Source organism: Haliotis rubra, unplaced genomic scaffold (assembly GCF_003918875.1).
Source record: "Haliotis rubra isolate DU_JTF1 unplaced genomic scaffold, ASM391887v1 Scf386, whole genome shotgun sequence".
In the NCBI taxonomy this organism is placed as follows: Eukaryota; Metazoa; Mollusca; class Gastropoda; order Lepetellida; family Haliotidae; genus Haliotis; species Haliotis rubra.
Window position 1 is genome coordinate 446,654 of NW_025767064.1, and position 20,970 is coordinate 467,623.

A 20,970-nucleotide genomic window follows, 5' to 3' on the forward strand; every position below is an offset into this window, starting at 1 on the left:
GCACATGGGTAGCTGATGATCAATTCTAACCAGGATATTCACTGTTACCTTTCACTGGAAATCGGCACTACAGCACGGACCTGTTGACCCGTTTAGTCACATCAGATACCATATAATAATCTATTTATAATTATATGGTCTCTGGTCACATCATAATCTTTTACATAATTTACATATCGAAAGAAGATCATAATGCACAATTTCTGAGTGTAGGCAATGTAGACTTGCTAAATCATACCAGACTTTAAAGTCTTTAAACAGCATTTAGAAGTGATACATACAAAGGGGGAAAATTATGAATGTAAGCTTCTGTAACTTGAGGGGCACGACGTTTCGGAGCTGATTCTTATTCCTTCAACAGGTTGACATCCATAACTTGCACCTTTAATCTAGACTTTAATTAGATTCAGTTCATATATTCTCAAGGGACCGTCGGACCATAGACTGAATAACAGACAATAGTCTTGGAAGACAGAAAGCAACGTTTCCAGTATTGGTTGGTAAAGGCTACGGTGGACGTACATGACATTTCATGTGGGATGAACTAGTTGTGGTCCGATTAATTGAAATAATCGAAGATTGGTCGCAATGACTAAACGACCAAGCAATCGATCATGTTTTCTCATAACCGAACACAAACAATTTTGGAACACTTGTTTGCATTAACAATATTTTTCACAATGTTGGTTTTGTCTGTAACATTTCATAAACATTACAAGCTTGTTCCAAGTCAGGATTGAATTTATCTTAAAGACTCCAGGAAATTTATGTTCCTAACATACTAGTCATCCTTTAAAGATATTAAATTTGCACATGCATTTTGTGGAATTTGCTAAAAGACTCATAAGAACTGCATGTATTTTCTTTGTTTTTTGTGCAGTAACAAACATAACCAGAATTTTTTTTATAAATGATGCTGACCAATTATTTTTGATGATTGATCGGTTGTAATGAACCAATCATCAATTATGAGATTTTATCCAATTCCCAACACAAGGATGAACACATATACTCATACAGACCCTGAAACAAATATACCCAATACAGCCCATGCATGTCCAGAACATGTAGCATGTCAGTTACTATTATTATTATGCTAGCATTTTTATAGCTCAGCTGCTCAAAGGCGCTTTGTTTTTCCCACGATCACTGGATGTCAATCTCAACGGCACGTCATATTATCAATCTCAACTGCCTGGGATCATACACGATTACAACAGTTTCAGTTTCTGAAAACGAAGATAGTCTCTAGGTTCTTTATTATATTTTATAAAGATAATTTAGGAACTGTATTTTCCCGTGAACGATGTTCATTTCAGACACTAGATGTTCGTCTTGGAGCAATCTATTTGATACAAGTATTGTCAGAGGCCACAAAACTGCTGATCATAAGAACCATTTTAATTGTGAGTCCTGGGAGATTTCCTGTCGACGGACACCAGGACGACACACCGGCAGTTGATCAGCATCATTTCGTAATACTTTCTATCGTACACCAGCTCACACCAAACTAGGGTCGTTGACTGTGGTATAAAGTAGTCGTGAAGAACATACTTCATACGGGTTCTTTCACAATGGCGGCGCTCGGGGTCAAAAGTGCAGACCTTGCATCGCGTTGAAATATAATCAGAAATGATTCAAGTTATGTTTGCTAATCTACGGATTATTTGACGGGAATCGAATGACCACAACTCATACATTGCTACAAGTGAAAAATCTAAACTTTTGTGTGTGCACTTAATGACATATTTTGTGTGCAATATTCTGTCTCGAACCAGCAGACCTGTGCTTCATCTCAGTCAGTGTGACTTGGCCCTGTGTTGATCTTGTCTGGTTAATGATAGAACGACTACAGATCCAGGAAGTGCACGGTTAAGAAATCATGCGACATACTCAGGTGAGTTCTCAACGTGAATATACATGTCTCTTCTCTCTATGTTGGTCTCAGAAGTGGGAGTGCATTTTGATAACTGAACCATTTGTTAACCCTAGAAACCAAAGTGAATCAACTGATGTCTGTGGAAAATACCATGCTTCGTGCATTTGTCAGTCAGTTTATTTGCTCTTCATGTACAGAAATCTGAAGGAAATAATGTAGGGTTTAATTTATGCCGATCATACTGATGTTATTAGGCATCAGTTGGTGAAAGCATTTGTCATCTTGGATCATATCTTCAGAGGGAACTGAGAGAATGAATGTCATTAAATATTGGTGCCAAAATACTGTGTGCAAGTTACAACGGCTGCTCTGCATAACGTTACTGATTTCCTGTCGCATACATGGGGTTGTGGTTGCATTTATCAGGTGTATTTGTTCGGATTTCAATTAGTGCTGCATGGAGGATCAAAATCACCTTGCCCGCTTGAAGACAAACCGGGCTAATGACTTAATGAGTTATCTATGGTGGAGCACCTTTAGAATACAGTGCTACAACTTCTCGTGATGAGGATCTCTGCTGTAGGACACATGTCACTAAGACTAGCTTCCAGTTTGTGCGATTCTTGATTGACGTGAACTCATGACCTTCGGATTGTTAGCATGGTTAGCCTGATAGCTAACCAACTAAGCTACATATACACTGTTTGACTTAAGTCTACATACACTTACAAGAGATCTCAATGCCATTTGGCTCATTTTTGTTACGTTCTGTTAGCTTCAAGATACTGAGTTGTCAGGAATGAGATTGCGTAAACCTAAAACAGCTGTGAACATCAGGCGTCAGGCATCCAATACCTGGGTATGCATAAATGACATGACATTCAGTAATTTGTCAGGTGAATTTTTTTGTGACAGAAAAGAGTAGAGAATACAATAAAGATATTGTTCATCAGAGTAAAGAACCATGAAGGTTCAGTACGAGGGTGAGTCGGCTTTTAATTTATTGCTGAACAATTCTAAGGGGGAAATTGGCTTGGGCAAAGTAGCCAAAATATTTGACACAATACAGTTTCATTCTTTTCTCTTGAAGCCTTTTTGTGTGGAAAATACTGTCATTTGAAATGGAAACTTAGAAGCAGTACTGGACAAAAAACCTTAAACCCACAGCACATTTTTCATCACAAAATGAGAGTTTATAAAGAGAACTTATTTACTGAAAAAAATGTCAGTGTTTGAATGTGTGCCGCTCTAATAATATCATATACAGAATAAATTGCATTCCTGTGTACATAGTGCATAAAAATGAAATTATTGAATCAGAAAAGAGATACATGTATATTAGTTCCCGTTTGATGAAACGGAAATATTAAATGTATTTAAAATGAAATGCCATCATAACAAGTCCTTGATATAAAATGTATAGCATACTCTATATTTAGTAAACAGATATTGAAACTCTCAGTTCTTACACAGTGACAATGCATGTAGAGATGATGTAGAGATGCTGAGAGGAGCACAGGCGAACTTGATGATCCAGTAACAGGCTTTTGTCATAAGGCATTTTTTTGCCAGTATTTCACAAATTATGTCATAGGGTAAATGTGTGGTGCTGAATTCTAAAGGTAAGCTTAATTAGCAAACATCAATCCTTCTGCGGGACCTCAGGTATGATCACAAACAATCAGTGATTGTTTACCTTTCTGCACATATGGAGAGGCCATTTACTTAGTGAAACTTGTAACTTGATAAAAATAGACAGAGATGCCCCATATTGCATGAGTTTATTTGTTAAAACTAATAAAAGAGGTTGCTCACGAACAGTATATCATGGGTAACCATGGTAACCCTTAGTTAGATCTAAAGGTGTGCCTGAACATACTCTTTAATGATCCTAAAGAGATCTTTGATAGGAAAGAGGTACCCTCATTTCTTTCTTGCTAAATTGAGAAAATCATATGCATTGTAAACCCTATAAATAAATGAAAAGGCCTATTGCCATAATTTTCATGGGTTGAGATACATGATGATTTAAATGCAGTATATTGCAATGTCTTCTTCCTGTTCAGACTATGGCAAAACACATCTAAGATTAAGAATGCTGTACAAGCATGTATACAATGAGTGACATTTCTTTCCATTGTTAACTTAATGTTAAAGGTGATTTTATAGAGGTCTTTCTTACACAAAAATCGAAATGTCTCTGGAAGTTCTGATTGTCAGTAAATGTCATGTATTGATGCACATTTCTTTTCTTATATGAACTGCATTTTATGAACTCTGATACTATCATCGTATGCTTCTTCATGATGAATATTATTTGGATTGCCGTCTTCAATCTTTATTCCATTGGCCATGTTAGACAGTAACAATGTTTGCTGTTCTGATGGCAGTAATGGGATCTACATCATAGATTATCCATTGTGGTATGTAGTATTGATTCTTTGTCCTATTAGCATGAAGATTCTGTACTCATTAGCCACCATATATAACTTTGTTTAGAGTTTAGTTTGGTAAGACACAGTGCAGGGATTTATCTTTAGGCAAACACATGTTTATTGATCATGCTATTTATCAGCCTTGTTTGATCATTCTGTTTGATCACAGGTATGTTGGTCAGGCTGTTAAGCACAGGTTTGATGTGCTTTCTGTCAAACATATTTTTGAAGATTATGCTGTTAAACACATTCTGGTTGATCAGGGTGTTAAACTTAAACACATTTGTTTATCATGCTGTCAGTCACAGGTTTGATGGTCATGCTGTTAATCACAGGTTGATCAGGGTTTGTTGATCAAGGTTTGTTGATCATCCTGTCAAATCCAGGTATGTTTTGTCTGCTGCCAACTGCTGTCATGACCTATATATCACATCTAAATGGTTAACATGGTAACATTCTGAAATTGTGAATTACTGATAACGTTACAAGGGCCTGTTTAGAAGCTGTCAGAGCCTGAGAACATGTGTATTTCTAAGAAAACTCACTTCACTTACCATGCTTACAAGTCATGACTGAAGATTTCTTGAAGACTCCGGGAAGGTTGTTTATGATGTATACCTTAGTTGTCAGTTAAAAGTAGAAAGCTGGATCATTTAGATTTAGTTATATTTGAAATTTGCAAACAAAGCAACAGAGAACCACGTTTTTTCTTTAATTCTATCTACAATAACAACATTAAAAGGAAAATCTGAAAAATGACCATAACCAATTATGTTCAATGATTGATCAGTTTTAAAGAACCAGTCATCAATTATGAGATTTCCACCAATTCCCAACACTAGTAATAAACATTTTGCAGAGGTAATAGCACTGTCAGAATAATCGATAGAACATGACATATGCTGACAATAACCTTTCTGCTGGGATGCACACACATGTAGCATGTGAAGTAGCAGTCACATGCCAATGCACATATGATGTTTAATTGACAGTTAAATACTATTGGCAGTTAAATTCCATGTAACAAGATGTGGAACCTTTGAAGTCAGTAACCTTTTAACCGTTTTAAGACTTAAAAGATATAGAAATTACATGAACATAAACACTGTTTGTTTGATGTTTAATGATACACGCAACAATGTTCCAGTTATATGATGGCAGTCTGTAATTAATCAAGTCTGGAACAGACAATCCAGTTATAAACGTGGATCCACACATTTGCAATATGGTGACACGCATCAACCATCGAGTCTGACCACCTGGTCCTGTTAGTCGCCTTTTACAAGAAGTATGTGTTGCTGAAGACCAGTACTAACCTAGATCTTTGAGGGTCACATAGTGACTAAGAGAGTTAAGTTTTAACGCCACTTTTAGCAATATTCCAGCAATATCACAGCGGGGGACACCAGAAATGGGCTTCAAACATTGTACCCATGTGGGGAATCAAACTCAAGTCTGTAGCATGACGGGCGACACTATGAGCTTTAACCATTAAGCTACCTCACTGCCCCAGGGTTACGTAGACAATTTGGGATTTACCTCAAACACAGATTTTGATCTGCATCTTTAGCTGCAAGTCGTAAGTCTTGAGTGTATTAGAATTCTGTTTGGTGAAGTAAACTCAACTTATAACAATCTGATTAGTAACAATATTTTGTATTGAAGCTGATACAATTTGTTTGGGCAAGTTGACTATAGATTTTGCTTTCTTGTGAAGGAGACAAAACATATTTTAGTGGTGAGTGGTAGGTTATATTGTTATATTTTCATGTGCTTAGCTTTGTTTTATGTTTATGCTATGTAGCATGTGGAGTGTCTGAGCAGGCACACTCCCAAGTGCATACTTCTGATCAGTTACTCAGCATGCACGCAAAACAAAACTGTACAGGCTCAAGAGGTTAATGAAACACTCTTAGGTTTAACCTGTCACCATGATAACAACGTCCTGCAGTGTTAGAAATGAACATGTACATGAACATCAACCATGTGGGCCAGTACTGGAATAAGTAGAAAAATTTACCTGTCCCGATGAACCTAAACATACCATGCAATTTTAAAGCTTTTTGCAACATGTTCAACAGAAACTGGTGCAGTAAGTTTTCCTTTCTTAAGTATGTAATAAGCATCCTGAACTTATACATTGTGGCTTTAACCACAATGCTTCAGCTATTAATTGTTGAGTACACATTTCTTTTGTACATCTTTTTCAGAAAAGTCATAACCGTAGCTTAATAACCTGAATTAGGCATTGGCATTTTGAATATGTTAATATTTGACATATAAAAATTGTACATAATTTCGACATCAATGTATTTGTAGCTGTCCTTGACATTGTCAATGTGAGCTTGATTACAGGTCTTGAGCTGTTGTCTGTCCACCTGGGGACCTCCACTTGTTGGCACTGATAAAGTTTATTTCCTTCCCTACATCTCTGAACACATCAATATCACCTTCTACATGTGAAAAACAACTTTTCTTATGTATACTGGTTAGTTTATGCAACATTATCAGTGTGAACATGTTGATTAAATTATGCGTATGATAAAGTAGGACATGCTTATGCTATTCTTATAGACAGTTTTCAAGAAAAACTATTTTGATGTGTTAATTGAACCAAATATTATTACTTGGTGGTTTTAACACGTAAATGCTGGACATTGCATGAGTTGAAATCATGTTTAAGTGATGTCAGTATTTTGAAGGATTTGTTAAATCATATTATTTTAAGAAAGGTCACTTTAACAGGTTACAACAAATCTGATAGGAATATAGTCATGTTCAGTAATATAGTGCACAAAAGGATATTTTTTTCATTGGTTGGCTATTTAAGACTTTGCTGTTGATTACATTTTTACCATAATCAGACAATTTACAACAGGGATATACATGGAGTCCTGTATTTGAGGGTCCCTGGGACTCATACTCTTAATTTTGAGGTGTCCTGGACAAGAAAATGGGGATCTTAGACACTTAAATATTATAATCCCCTGCCACACGTTTAGCGCGAAGCGGGGGATATAATATTAGGTTCTGTCCGTCCCGTACGTACGTATGAATTGGAATATCTTAAGAACCGTTCTCTAGATTCTTTTCATATTTGGTACCTAGGTTCATCAAAATATAAGAAAGGTCCAAATCAGGTTTGGTGACCTTGACCTTCATGTCAAGATCACAAGGGGACTTTCACGTTTTTCCTGCATGTTTAGCTATCTCAAGAACCGTTAACTGGATTTTCTTCATATTCAATACCAAGCTTTATCTAGGGAAGGCGCAGGGCCCAACCGATTTTGGTGACCTTCACATAATTTTCAAGGTCATGGCGACACTTTGAAGATTTCATCATATTAACCCACATGTTATGCTTGTCAGCGAGATACCTCAAGAACCATTCACTGGAGTTTCTTCATATTTGACACCAATCTTCATCCAGGGAAGGTGCAGGGCCCAGTCGATTTTGGTGACCTTCACTTAATTTTCAAGGTCACAGAGACACTTTGAAGATTTCAGAATGTTAACCTGAATTGTCAGCAAGATATTTTAAGATCGGTTCACTGGATTTTCTTCGTAGACTTTCAAGACCTCCTTTGGTTGTTTTTCAATAAGCAATTTCTTTAGTAATAGTTTTGCATATTTCATACACTATGACATTCATGTCAAGGTCAAAGTCAGTCTTGAAAATATGTGTGTGTTTGACCAACTAAAGAGCAAGATAATGTTTTTGTTGACATTAACTTCTTCTTAAACTTTCATTACTTTCTAAGTTTGATTTGATAATTTGCGGCGGGGGATTATGTCACCTTAGTGACAATGCTTGTTATTAATACTGTTATTGTGTGTATCATGATCATCACATTGTTACAGTAATTAAATTGCAAATACTACCATAACTAAGCTAGTAGAAAACTCAGTGATTACTTATTGTCACTTGATTGGAATCTTTACAAAAGGTATTTGGACTTTTTCTGAGTCCCTGGTTGCGTCCATTCTCAATTTTTATGCATATAGGACGCAGGAATTCGCGTCCTATAAATCCCTGTAACAATTTAACATGCTTAGTGTGAAAGAATGTTAAGCAGTACCTAATACCTTAAGCAATACTTTTTGGACTTTAAGTGTTAATGTTGATAAATATCTGCGTACATGAACATGAGGAAGTTGACTTAAATCAGAGAAATCAGGGAATTGTAACTTTGGAGTAAATACTTAGTAGCTTATGTCAGCATAGGACATCTATGTGAAAATTCTGTCATCGATAATATTGTAAGTTAACTATTGGAATGAGATACACTTTTAATGTACTTAGACATTACATAAAATTAGGTCTTTATTCATGGACTGCTTCTATACTATGTTCAGGATGCTGTTTTGTAAAATGTAAGCACTCCAAACCCACAATATGTCACTAACTACCAGTGATGAGAAAAATGTTCATTTCTTTCTGATATTTTCGCAGACCTGCTCAAAGTTATTTCTCCAATATTTAGCGATAATCTATTGATATTCCATTAGCAATTATCAGTCACTATGAAGCATGTCGATGGCCAACCCTATTGATATCAAATCAAAATATGAAGTTACTTAAACAAGGTGGCACAAAGTGGATTCAAGTTTATGGTTGTGGGTCTTTTATGTAAAGGAACCTGTTTGGCATTTCCTCAACCCTTTGATTTTATAAAAGTTTGAATAAAGGTGAGCTGCTGTACCTGTGATACTCTGATGATACTAATCCATTATTAAAGCTATACCAACTCTTTTCACAGACTAGGGAAGAAGAGAAGAGATGAGTCATCAGAAAGTGGATGTGATTACCTGGACTTGTTAGCCCATTATGAGGAATTAATCAGATCTCTGTTGACCATTGCTGATTGATTTCTGTATATACACGTCTACATGATGGTGGGCCTGGAAAACAGAACATAGGCTGTCCATGAATCTCCTGTGTCTGTCGCTGTTTGCACCATCGGGTGCAGCGGGAACTGCCTTCCTACGTCTATATGCACAATTGGAGTGAGGTATGTTACATCTGATGATCATGTATATTGGGGATGTTAATTACATTATTATATTTATCATTATATTATAGCTTGGGTTGTCAGTCAAGACGCGATGAGGTAATTTTACGACGATGTCGTATTGGCCACAGTCGATTTACACATGACTATCTGCTGAAAACGGATGGAGATGGACCCCCCATGTGTGTCTCTTGCGATGAGGTGTTCACCGTCAAGCATATCCTGCTTGAATGCGTGGACTTATCGCCTGCAAGGGACTCACATTATGATGCAACAAACCTAAAAGATCTGTTCTCACGCGTGAGCGCCCATCTGATACTGAACTACCTGAGGGAAGTTGATCTGTATCATAAATTGTAACTGTGAAATGTAACAACCATAAATTGTAACTATGAAATGTAACAATCCGCCTGCTTTTAAATTTGATGCTATGACTTTTTTTCTACTTTTGAATGACAATGTAATCAATAAATGTCTTTGAAATAAAACTCATTCCGAGTATGTACTTACAATATTTACTAATGCAAACTTGTTCTCGTCACTATATGGCTGGAAAAATGCCGATGTGACGTAAAGCTCAACTCAACTCAACTCAACTCAACTCAATTATATTATAGTATTATGGTACCTGTGAGTGCAGACACTACTTTGAATAGTAATTCATTTATTTCATTGCTAGTCCACTCTGTGCTCTAGGAAAGACCAAGTCCCTGGACCCTGATCCACAAAACAATCGTAGCGCTACAGTAATCGTAAGCCAATGATAAACTATAGAGTTACGACAGGTCGTAACATTACAAACACTATGTGCATCGGAACCCTGGATGTCTGTGGATCGGGACTAGTTATGTTTTGATTCTTATGTGTATTTGGTGAATCACACTGTATCCCTTTGTGAATTGAAATTGTTACTCATAATTACTGGAATTGATTATTCATCATTTTATAATGGAATGTTTCACTCCACATTGGGGGTTATTAATCAAAGCGAGTTATGCTAAATGGGATATATCCAAGCAAGGTAGGATAATAGTCAGCACTGATTATATCATTAATTTGACAGTAATGTGGTCAGTGGTCATTGGCGGGATAAATAAACATTGTCAACATGGTTAAAACATGTCAAAGAATGATTTTTATGACCCCCGCCATATATGGCTGGGGGCATATATGGTTACTCTCCATGTCCGTCCGTACGTCCTTCTGTACGAAACAGGGAATGTACTCTATCCACTTCTCCACAAAAAACCTCTGTGGAATTCAATGAACTTATACATGGGCTTTCTTGGGACTGTGCATCTCATATTTTGTTTTTGTATTTTATTGTTTTTTGTAAGTTTAGAGACATTTGAACTTAGGTACATTTTGCTGAATTTCTCTATGATGATAGTGTAATAGGGGATGAAGTCTGTCCACTTCTCCACAAAAACTGCTCAGCAGAATTGATTGAGCTTCTACGAGTGTTTCATTGGGACTCTAAAGGTGTGCGTCTCATACCTTGTTCATTCAATTTCTTAATTTTGTCACTTCTACAGATGTTTGAACTTAGTTGAATTTGGTTTTGTTCATCCTGTTCGTATTTATTTTATAATCAACCATGATATTTATTTAGTAGAAATTAATCACCAGAGCACACTCAGTGTAGGGAACTCTTCCTACAGCAGCGGGGGCATCCGTGTCGCTGGACACAATATTTTCTTGTTTTTATTGTTTCACTGAATATAAGGAATAATACATCAACAGTTGACTTTTTATTGTATTTATTACCCACTATTTGTGATGTTACAATTAGTCATGTAACGATTCATCGATAGTATCAATGTTTGCATCGTCAACTTCGCGATACGAGTGCATCGATACAAAACACATTCAGGCAATATATCAGGATATTTATATCGCAAGGGTCCACGATACATCGATGTATCGCCACAAGAGATGATATATCCCGATACAACTTCAATACTAGTTACAGTGGTAAGGAGTATTGCATTAGGAATAGGAAGGGAGTCTCTTTAAAATTCTTCTGAATTTTAAAAACAAATTGAACCTTTTAGGAATTTGTTTGTTTCTGTTATCTTTGTTACATGGACAAAGGAGTTGGTGTATAAGTGAAAGAGTGTGAACATTTTTCAAACTCTGTGAACTGTAGAATACTGTAATTGAAATATGTTTTAGTTGTTTGACAAATACCCCCATTTATTAACATACACGAACGATGTCTTAGCTTTGTTAAGAAAGAGAACAAAGAGAATATAAAATTTAGAAAGCATACTTAAGAGTTATTTTTAGTGATTCTGAATTACATTTAACTGTTTGTGAAAGCATCGGTGCAGAAACACACCTTCCCAAAGGAAACTTCGGTTTCAAACTTATATATGTTAGATCAAAGTATACTGAATATGTTTGACTGTACTTTAAAAGCATTAAATGATGAAACTTTATTAAATGAACAGCTTTTTAAGTGTGTGTGAATGTAACACAAGTTCAGCTGTATAACAAATAAAGTTTCAGTCATTTTATCTATCATAGAAACTTCACATTCTTTCTTCAGGGCAATATAAAAGAACAAGAGATGGTAAGATGGATAAATTGTTATTATTTCATTGCTGAGATCTGTGTGATGTACTCGATACACTGACAGTGCCATAATCAGTTCCATTAGGCTACACCGCCGTTCCAAAACATGGGTATACAGAATGTCAAGTCACAAGAATAAAAATGCGAAATTTCTCTGTTTAATATCGTGTATGGCCGCCCCGTGCATTCACCACTGCCAAACACCGTCTCCTCATCGACTGCCTGATGCTTGTGAACACGTGGTTGGGGATTCTGCGCCATTGCTCTTGCAAGGCAGCCAAGTTCCTGCAAATTCTGAGGTTGGTTCCTAAGACCACAAAGCCTTCTCCCAAGTGCATCCCAAACGTGCTCCATTGGATTAAGGTCAGGGGACCTCGATGGCCAGTCCATGACGTTATTCCAGCGTTTTGAAGGAAATTTCGTGGTCAACATCGCGGTATGCGGCCGAGCATTATCATGCTGGAACTGTAGACCTGGGCCATGAGCCGCCATGACAGGAACGAGTTCAGGGTGAGCACCTGGTCGCGTAAGCAGCAGCTGTGAGGTTTCCACGGATGACCAGAAGTCGGAACGGTTGTTCCCACAGAAAGCACCCCACACCATGCAACTTCCGCCCCGAATCTGTCGACTTCCTGTACACAACATTGGGCATACCGTTCACGACGTCGTCTCAAGACTCTATGCCTGCCGTCCGCGAATCTGAGGGTAAACGTGGATTCATCGCTAAAGACGACTCGATTCCAGTCTCTCTGGGTCCATCGGAGGTGACGTTGGGCCCACAGCAGACGTTGACATTGATGAAATGGCGTCAATATTGGCCCACGATATGGACGTCGAGAATGGAGATTGGCAGCCCGCAACCGATTTCGAATGGTCTGTGAGGACAGTCGACCTCTAAACATGTCAGCCCTGGTTCGTGTAGCCGGCAGGAATCTGTCACGTAGGTGACGTAGGACGATTTGACGGTCTTCTGCTTGTGACGTCACACGTGGACGACCCGACCTTGGGCGATCAGAAGTGGTGCCAGTTTGTTGTAGACCTCGCAAGTCATACACAGTACGACGGCTGCATCCCATTGCTCTTGCGGCGTCAATAACTGATCTTCCCGCTTGCAACATGCCAACGGCACGTTCACGTTGCACATTTGACAATCGTGGCATTTCAAGTACCGTTAGAACTGTGGTTTAAAAGTGTTTTTTTCAATTCTTGAGGCCAATGCAAACACTTGCATATGAAGAAAATTTCGATGCGAAGATCACGTGATCGACTGCACGTGCAAAACCTGATTTGGCACTAACGTCATTTGCATGACGAATGGATGGGTTTGAGTGGGTTTTGCTAACGTTTTTCTAGTCGAAAGATAGGGATCCCATTTCGGATACATAGATGTATCATCAGAGAAAAATTATTCATTATTTTTCAAATTACATTTTGTGAAGTTTCTTTTTTGACTCAGTATATATCTTCTGCTATTAGAAATTGTAAAGTATCGGGATACGTATCGTATCGCCACCATTGTATCATGATGATAATCGTCTCGCAGGTTCCTTGCCAATACTCACATGATATATCGTCTCGCCTAATTAAACTGGTATCGGGATATATCGTCTCGCCACTTAGACCACGATACACAGCTCTAGTTACAATGTATCATATTAACCTCATTGTGTATTTGTTGCAATTCAAATGTCAAACAGCTTTGCTGAGCTCCTTGACTATCATTGAGCTAAGATACCGGGAATCTCAATTTGAGCAGATCTGGTGTTGAAGCCATGATCATTTCTTGCAAAATTCAGTCATGACTAAGAAGTGCAACTAATTGAAGTGCCTTTGGCGACTGGGCCAATCAAGCAACTGCAATTAGAATCAGACCAAGTGATAATTGGAGCCCTCACATGAAACATAATCATTTTTATTGGTTTGGAGAAATAATTACAAAACACAACTAAATTAATGTTGGTAAGCTAGGTTTGATGTCTGTTTACACTTTAACAGCTATTGTAATATTGGCTGATGTGACATAAATATGATTCCATGAAGACATTGAACCATGTTTACTGTGGGGATAGGGAAATAGTAGCATCATTATTGACCAAATGTACAACCATTCACACCAGCACTGATCTCAATAACTCCTCTCTCTCTCCCCCACCCCCCACCCCTTTCCTGTACCAGTCTGTGCCAAACACTTTTGAATCTACAAACACAACATATTTCCCCCTATTATTTTCATTGTATTTTAGTTCTGAAGAGATATTACAAGCCACTTATAGGGTTTGGCTATAATCAAAAACTGCTGTGCTGTCAACAAATTAATGTGACAGTCTGTATGTTGAAGTTTGACATCGGTATCATAAGAATGATATCAGTCTGATCAGTTCAATATATCATGGCTTAAGAAGTGTTTCCAATGTCTGAATAACAGTCTTTTCCCCTCATTGTACAATGTGTAGAGTCAGATATTGCTGGAATAAACTAACACTAGTAACAGTATCTGGTGTTTTGATCCAGGTGACAGAAACATGAATGTCATCCAGTTTCTTCAAAGCCGTGAGCATGGATGTTCCAAGAGGAAGTCCAAAGCTAGTGGGGGTGAAAACCTGGGGACGCTGGTGGAGGACCGGACATCTACACTCACCAAGAACCAGGTATACATTGTCTGTGTGTTGTCAGTGTGTTTCCTGAACGTTGCCTGTCTGTTACCTGTGTCTGATGTGTGCTGTTTGTATTGCCCATCTGTTGCTGGTGTCATGTCAGTCTGTTCTGTGTGATGTCTGTGTTGCCTTTGTGTGGTCAGTAAGTTGCTTGTGTGCTGTCAATTTTACCCAAATGTGGTCCTCGTGTTGTCAGTGTGTGCCTGGCAGTGTGTGTGATTTCTTTGTTGCCTGTTGCCCATTTGTTACCTGTGTGATTGTCAGGGTGTTGCCTGTTGTCTGTGTGTTGTCAGTGTGTTGCCTGTGTGTCTGTCTACCGTGTGTGTTGTGTATGTTACCCATTTGTTACCTGTGTGATTGTCAGGGTGTTGCCTGTTGTCTGTGTGTTGTCAGTGTGTTGCCTGTTGCCTGTGTGTTGTCAATATGTTGCCTGTGTGTCTGTCTAATGTGTGTTGCCTGTGTGTTGTCAATATGTTGCCTGTGTGTCTGTCTAATGTGTGTTGTGTATATTGCCCATTTGTTACCTGTGTGATTGTCAGGGTGTTGCCTGTTGTCTGTGTGTTGTCTGCGTGTTGCCTGTGTGTCTGTCTACCGTGTGTGTTGTGCATATTGCCCATTTGGTACCTGTGTGATTGTCAGGGTGTTGCCTGTGTGTTGTCAGTGTGTTGCCTGTGTGTCTGTCTACCATGTGTGTTGTGTATATTGCCCATTTGTTACCTGTGTGATTGTCAGGGTGTTGCTTGTTGTCAGTGTGTTGCCTGTGTGTCTGTCTACCGTGTGTGTTGTGTATATTGCCCATTTGTTACCTGTGTGATTGTCAGGATGTTGCTTGTTGTCAGTGTGTTGCCTGTGTGTCTGTCTACCGTGTGTGTTGTGTATATTGCCCATTTGTTACCTGTGTGATTGTCAGGATGTTGCTTGTTGTCAGTGTGTTGCCTGTGTGTCTGTCTACCGTGTGTGTTGTGCATATTGCCCATTTGTTACCTGTGTGATTGTCAGGGTGTTGCTTGTTGTCAGTGTGTTGCCTGTGTGTCTGTCTACCGTGTGTGTTGTGTATATTGCCCATTTGTAACATGTGTGATTGTCAGGATGTTACCTGTTGTCTGTGTGTTGTCAGCGTGTTGCCTGTGTGTCTGTCTAATGTGTATTGTGCATATTGCCCATTTGTTAACAATTGTAAAACGCCAAGTGATTAAAGACAACTCTATCTTTAGGCCTAAAAATATTTTGTGGTTCTGATTACCCAACCAACCATTGAATTTTGCTGCCGACCCTAATTATTTATAAGTGGTATTAATGAAATAAGCTTTCAGAAACCATTGTTTTTTTCCTATCACCAACGGACATTGGTCATTCTGATAGAGAAAGTCGACATGATGGCCACAAGATTAATTGAATAAACAATTACATATTGATAAATGTGTTATTAGTTTGTACTTTACTTCTAAAAAAATAATGTTAAAAAAAATCCAACCTACCCAAAATTTTAAAGAGGTGTAATCGGAACCACAACATGTTTTTTATTTGACCTTAACACATTGCATCATCTGAGTACTTAAAGTATAAGGGTGTTGCAACCTGCCTCTTCATACCTAGAGTAAGCACCACCATCTGATAATGTAGGATGTCTGAAAACATAATCAGACAGTATAAACATGCATTAGTCACAGTCAGACTGATAATAGTAATAAGGACACTGCTAAGTGTGGAAGCGTCCACTTACTTTGTTTCAAATGTTTCAGGGTGAAAACTGAGATATACAATATTAGCTAGACTACACTTCAGTGTTCAAGTGGTTAGTTGAGTTGTTAATAACATTGAGATTGCTTATTATTTATAGGTCCTACCTTTAGAATTCAGCACCACAAACTTTACAAAGTTCTCTCAAAATGCTCCTTGACATCAGAACAACACTGATACTGTTAAATAGAATGTTGCCTTACCTATGTCAGCTACGTACTAAGATATTTAAGATGAAGCCTTGACCTTGTAACATGAAGAAAGTCAGTTAAAACTGTCTCTTTGTTTCCAGGCTTGTGAGCTGTCAGGATTACCTCGAGCTACTTTCCTCATGGACTTTAGTCCGGATGGGTAAGTTTTGGTTTCTTCTTGTTCTTCCTACATAATTTGGTGACCTGTTCAGTGTGAATCCAGACTAGTAGGATTGTATGGTTACAATGTGTGAATTGATCATTATGATTTGCCCATGCAAACCAGAGTCCGAGAACATGGACAAATGATCCTACATCAGTGGTTGTCCAACCAGGACAACTTACTGGTATTTAATGGAGTTATGGATGCTGGGGACCAAGTCTAACCCAGGGTTCTGTTCCATGAAGTGATCATGGTGCTAAGACAGCTGTAACTTCCATGCGTTAACACAGACTCGTGACAGTTGTAGTGCTATTATTGTTTTGTGGAACGGGTCCAGGTCACATGGGATAGCAGTGTGTGGTCTTACTACTTGGACCTTCTTGTAATCCAGGATCTGTGAAGATCCGTGTAAGATTTAATCTTCAGTAACCCATGCTTGTAAGAGTTGACTAACAGGATCGGGTGGTCAGCTTTGCTGACTTGGTTGACACATGTCACCGTATACCAATTGCATTGATCGATGCTCATGCTGTTGATCACTGAATTGTCTGTTCCAGACCCAATTATTTACAGACCCAGTAATTTAACTGGAATATTGCTGAGTGAGGCCTAAAACTAAACTCACTCACTCACTCTAGTAATATTTATTACAAGACCTTGATGGTGTCTGTGCCAACTGTTTAATCTAAGTACTTAAAGTTGAAGTTTGATATTGTTCATACCTAGCTGAATGAATTGGGTTTTTTAAATTGATCATTCCGAAAATTTAATGCAAAGGAGTACGTCTAATGGTTGCAGAAATAGTATTTTGTTGACACTGTGGAGCCCATTCTGTGATATAGTTTGAAGTTCAGAAATAGTGTTTGGTGGGCAAGGCATGATAGTATACCATGTCACACAGTCCCCTGACTTTTGTTCACCAATCAAAATATAATCATCATAATGATTTATATAATCATTAAACAACCCAGAGTTCTGTTCCATGAAGTGATCGTAGTGCTAAGTTTACTGTCCTGAAACAGATATATATATATATGCCAATGATATTAGAATCACACAGTATCACATTCTCTTGTTCTGTTCATTATCAAGTCATCAGAATATTTATTATATGAGCAACTTCCAGTGTGATGTAAGATACATGTGTATGATATATCAATCTGGTTTTCTTTCTTTTTGTGATGCTGTTTGTTGTTAACAGCTGTTTCTAATCTATGTAGAAATAGGAACGGATACATAATGAGGTTAATATGATATCTTTTATGTATATGTAGTAACGATTATAAGTAATTGTCCATGAATACTTTGTTCAATATGAAGTTATAAAAATAACAAACATGTCATGTAATTTACCTAGGTTGAAATATATCAATTTCTGTAAAGCAGAAAGAGCGATACATTGCGAACAATGTCACTAAAAGCCTAATGACAGTGTTGTAAGGGTAACTTCTTTGAGTGGCATTTTAGAAGTTGGGAAGTACAATATAGAACAAACTTTATGGATAACAACTTCTTTTTATTCGTGAGTGCGACGTTTCGATACGGATTCTTGTACCGTTGTCAAGCATATCTGTATCGAAACGTCGCACTCACACGAATAAAAAGAAGTTGTTATCCATAAAGTTTGTTCTATAGTCATGATAGTGTTGTAAGGGGCCTTGGCAAAATGTCACAAGTTACTCTACTGCATTTACATAAACAACTTACTGGTTCCAATTATAAACACTCTCTTAAAAATATTGATAAATATGAGTTGAATTCATGATGGGACAGGGATTGATTCATTGAATTCGCTAATGAATCATAACAGAACTAGTTTGTATTTGTATATTAACAACGGATCTCATGACTAAGCTTTCCAAAATGAATAGTGATATTTTCCCAAAGGAAATGAAATTTTCATGTATTGTATTGGGTTCTGTGAACTTGTGCCTGTCCTGTTTTCATTGAAATCTATTGTGGCTCATTCACTTCATGATCAAGGCCAATCCTCTTGCTGATGGTCAGTGGTCAGCCTCCTAACGGTCAGCTGTCACCAGCCTGAGGCGGTGCTGCTGTGTCACGCTGTTTCATGTCTAGACTCTACACAAATTAAGAGAAGTTTGGGATGATTAGGAGCCTGGGGTTAATGCCTTTTGATAGCACAGCAAGCAGTGAAGCCGGATAGTAGGACTTCTCTGCAGTGGGAAAGAATTCGGGTGAAATGTAGGTGGTCACTAATGGTGAAGACAGAGCCATATTTGAGTCAAATATTAGAGAAATCATTCAGATACATCCTGACAAGATGAAACCATATTATATACTGAACAGCAGAAGAAATGCAAGTCTGGCTTTTTGTCACTTTACCATGAACGTTCCATCAACATGAACGCTTACTTTTATGAGATTTAATTTCTTCGAAACTTGCGTTTCTTTTATTGTTCAGTATATATGAAATAATGACACTGATTAAAAAATCTGAATTTGAAACTAAATATGATATTGATATTCATGTTTGAAATACCTTTTGGTTTAAAAAATTGATTTAATGTTAATATGACTTGCAGTATTTTTTATGCAACTGTGAAGACTTTCAGAGTTGAAGTACAAAAGGTACTTGACGCTGTGTTAGAACCATTTCCTTTTGGTAATTTTGCATGGGGAAAGTGAGTCCCAGAGAAACTCTGACAAGCATCCCAGTTTAGATGGAGATAGAACAGTTGACTGGTACATTGTATCATTAGGAAGAAGTAAGTGGCGGTGACGATTAGCTATAGTTATCATGGTCTCACATCTAAACTCAGGGCTCCAGATAAGGGCCGTATCGGCGTATGTAAGGATAAAAAATATGCACGATACGGTAGGAAATAATTTAGAAAACGTAGCAGATACGCACCACAGCAATGGTGTACGGTCTTAGAATCACTTACAGATGTATTTATCTGAAAAAAAGTATTGTTTTATTGTTTATTGACCTGTTTACACAAGAGTAGCAATGTTGTGGTGCATATATGAAACGAAACACAAGATTACTGATAGTCCATTAGCTTCCATTCAGTACTCTAAATGTACACTTAAGGTTTTCCAGTACTCAATATTGAACAAATAAGGAGTACGTACTCCTGATGTTGTTATCTGGGGCCCTGTAAACTTGTGTATATGCTGCATGGAATCTTCATGATCATGGTAGACCATTATTTTCATTAAGACTCAAGGAACTTGACCACTGTCTTACACATTAAGATATGTTTGATTATTAGGGGCGGCAATTTTCAATATAACCTTCTACTGTGTGCATCTTTAGTCATTATCAGCTGAGTATCTGTGTTAGATGCCAAAAGTAGTAAAAACATCCCATTTTCATTTTCCTGTTGCTTAGATACTGGTTTTAAAAAAGGAAAGAACAGTGGTATAGTTTGAGCATTATAATTACCCAATGTAATTACCCAGTGGGGCTGTTTCTACTCGTGTGTTGTATTACGTTACTGATTGATGAAGGCAGGACATAAAACATAATGAACATAATGCACAAATGAGCACTTCTTACTTATTGCAACTTCAAGATATGTATCTGTTGTCAGGTAAAAGTGAGGATCACAGCATTGGTTACAAACAAACAAAATGGCAGCTAGACATTGTTTGGAGTCAAACATCTGTGTTGCTGGTGCATAATATTGTTTTTAGGTCAGTGATTTGGCTAATGCTAACAATACACAAATTGCACAACTGGGTTAGTAAGCAGCTGCGTTCATTAAATGTTCATGATCATGATCATGTGACAAGATTGGTACAGAAGGGGCAGTAGGGTAGCCTAGTGGTTAAAATGTTGTCTTGTCTCCCTGAAGACCTGGGTTCTATTCCCCACATTGGTACAATGTGTGAAGCTCATTTCTGGTGTCCCCCAACCGTGATATTGCTGCAATATTTACTAGAATCTGTACTTTACTAAGGAAGTGAAATCCCAAATATAACATATGTTACATTTGACCACTTTCTAAAATGGCATTGTGTATTTCATAGCTTTTGGCTGTGGGAGCCGTGCCAATTAACACTTATCAGAGGGGTTGTACACAAAGTCCTCAGTCTAGACTACCAGTTGTCCGACTTCCATTTTTGTGAAAGCCACGGTGGCTGAGCGGTCTAGGCGTCTAACTTTGTGTGCTGGCGATTAGGTGCATGACTAGGTCCTGGATGGGACTCAACCCAAAAAGTACTAGAATCTGTACCGGTACTTTACTAAGAAAGTGTAATCCCAAATATAACTTATGTTACATTTGACCACTTTCTAAAATGGCATTGTGTATGGCAAATAAGTCCCTTAAAGCTCCAATATAAGTCCA

At 37.8% G+C, this 20,970-nt stretch overlaps 1 protein-coding gene across 1 annotated transcript in view; it reads left to right on the top strand.

Annotated features, from left to right (window-relative positions):
• The first annotated feature begins 1,584 nt into the window (after positions 1–1,584).
• The window catches only part of LOC124286542, a 45,264-nt gene continuing 25,878 nt past the window's right edge, over positions 1,585–20,970 (top strand). The window contains 4 exon segments of the mRNA XM_046722907.1: positions 1,585–1,897; positions 9,075–9,326; positions 14,415–14,551; positions 16,590–16,648. Coding sequence (XP_046578863.1) covers positions 14,426–14,551; positions 16,590–16,648 — 185 coding nt within the window. The 5' untranslated portion in view covers positions 1,585–1,897; positions 9,075–9,326; positions 14,415–14,425.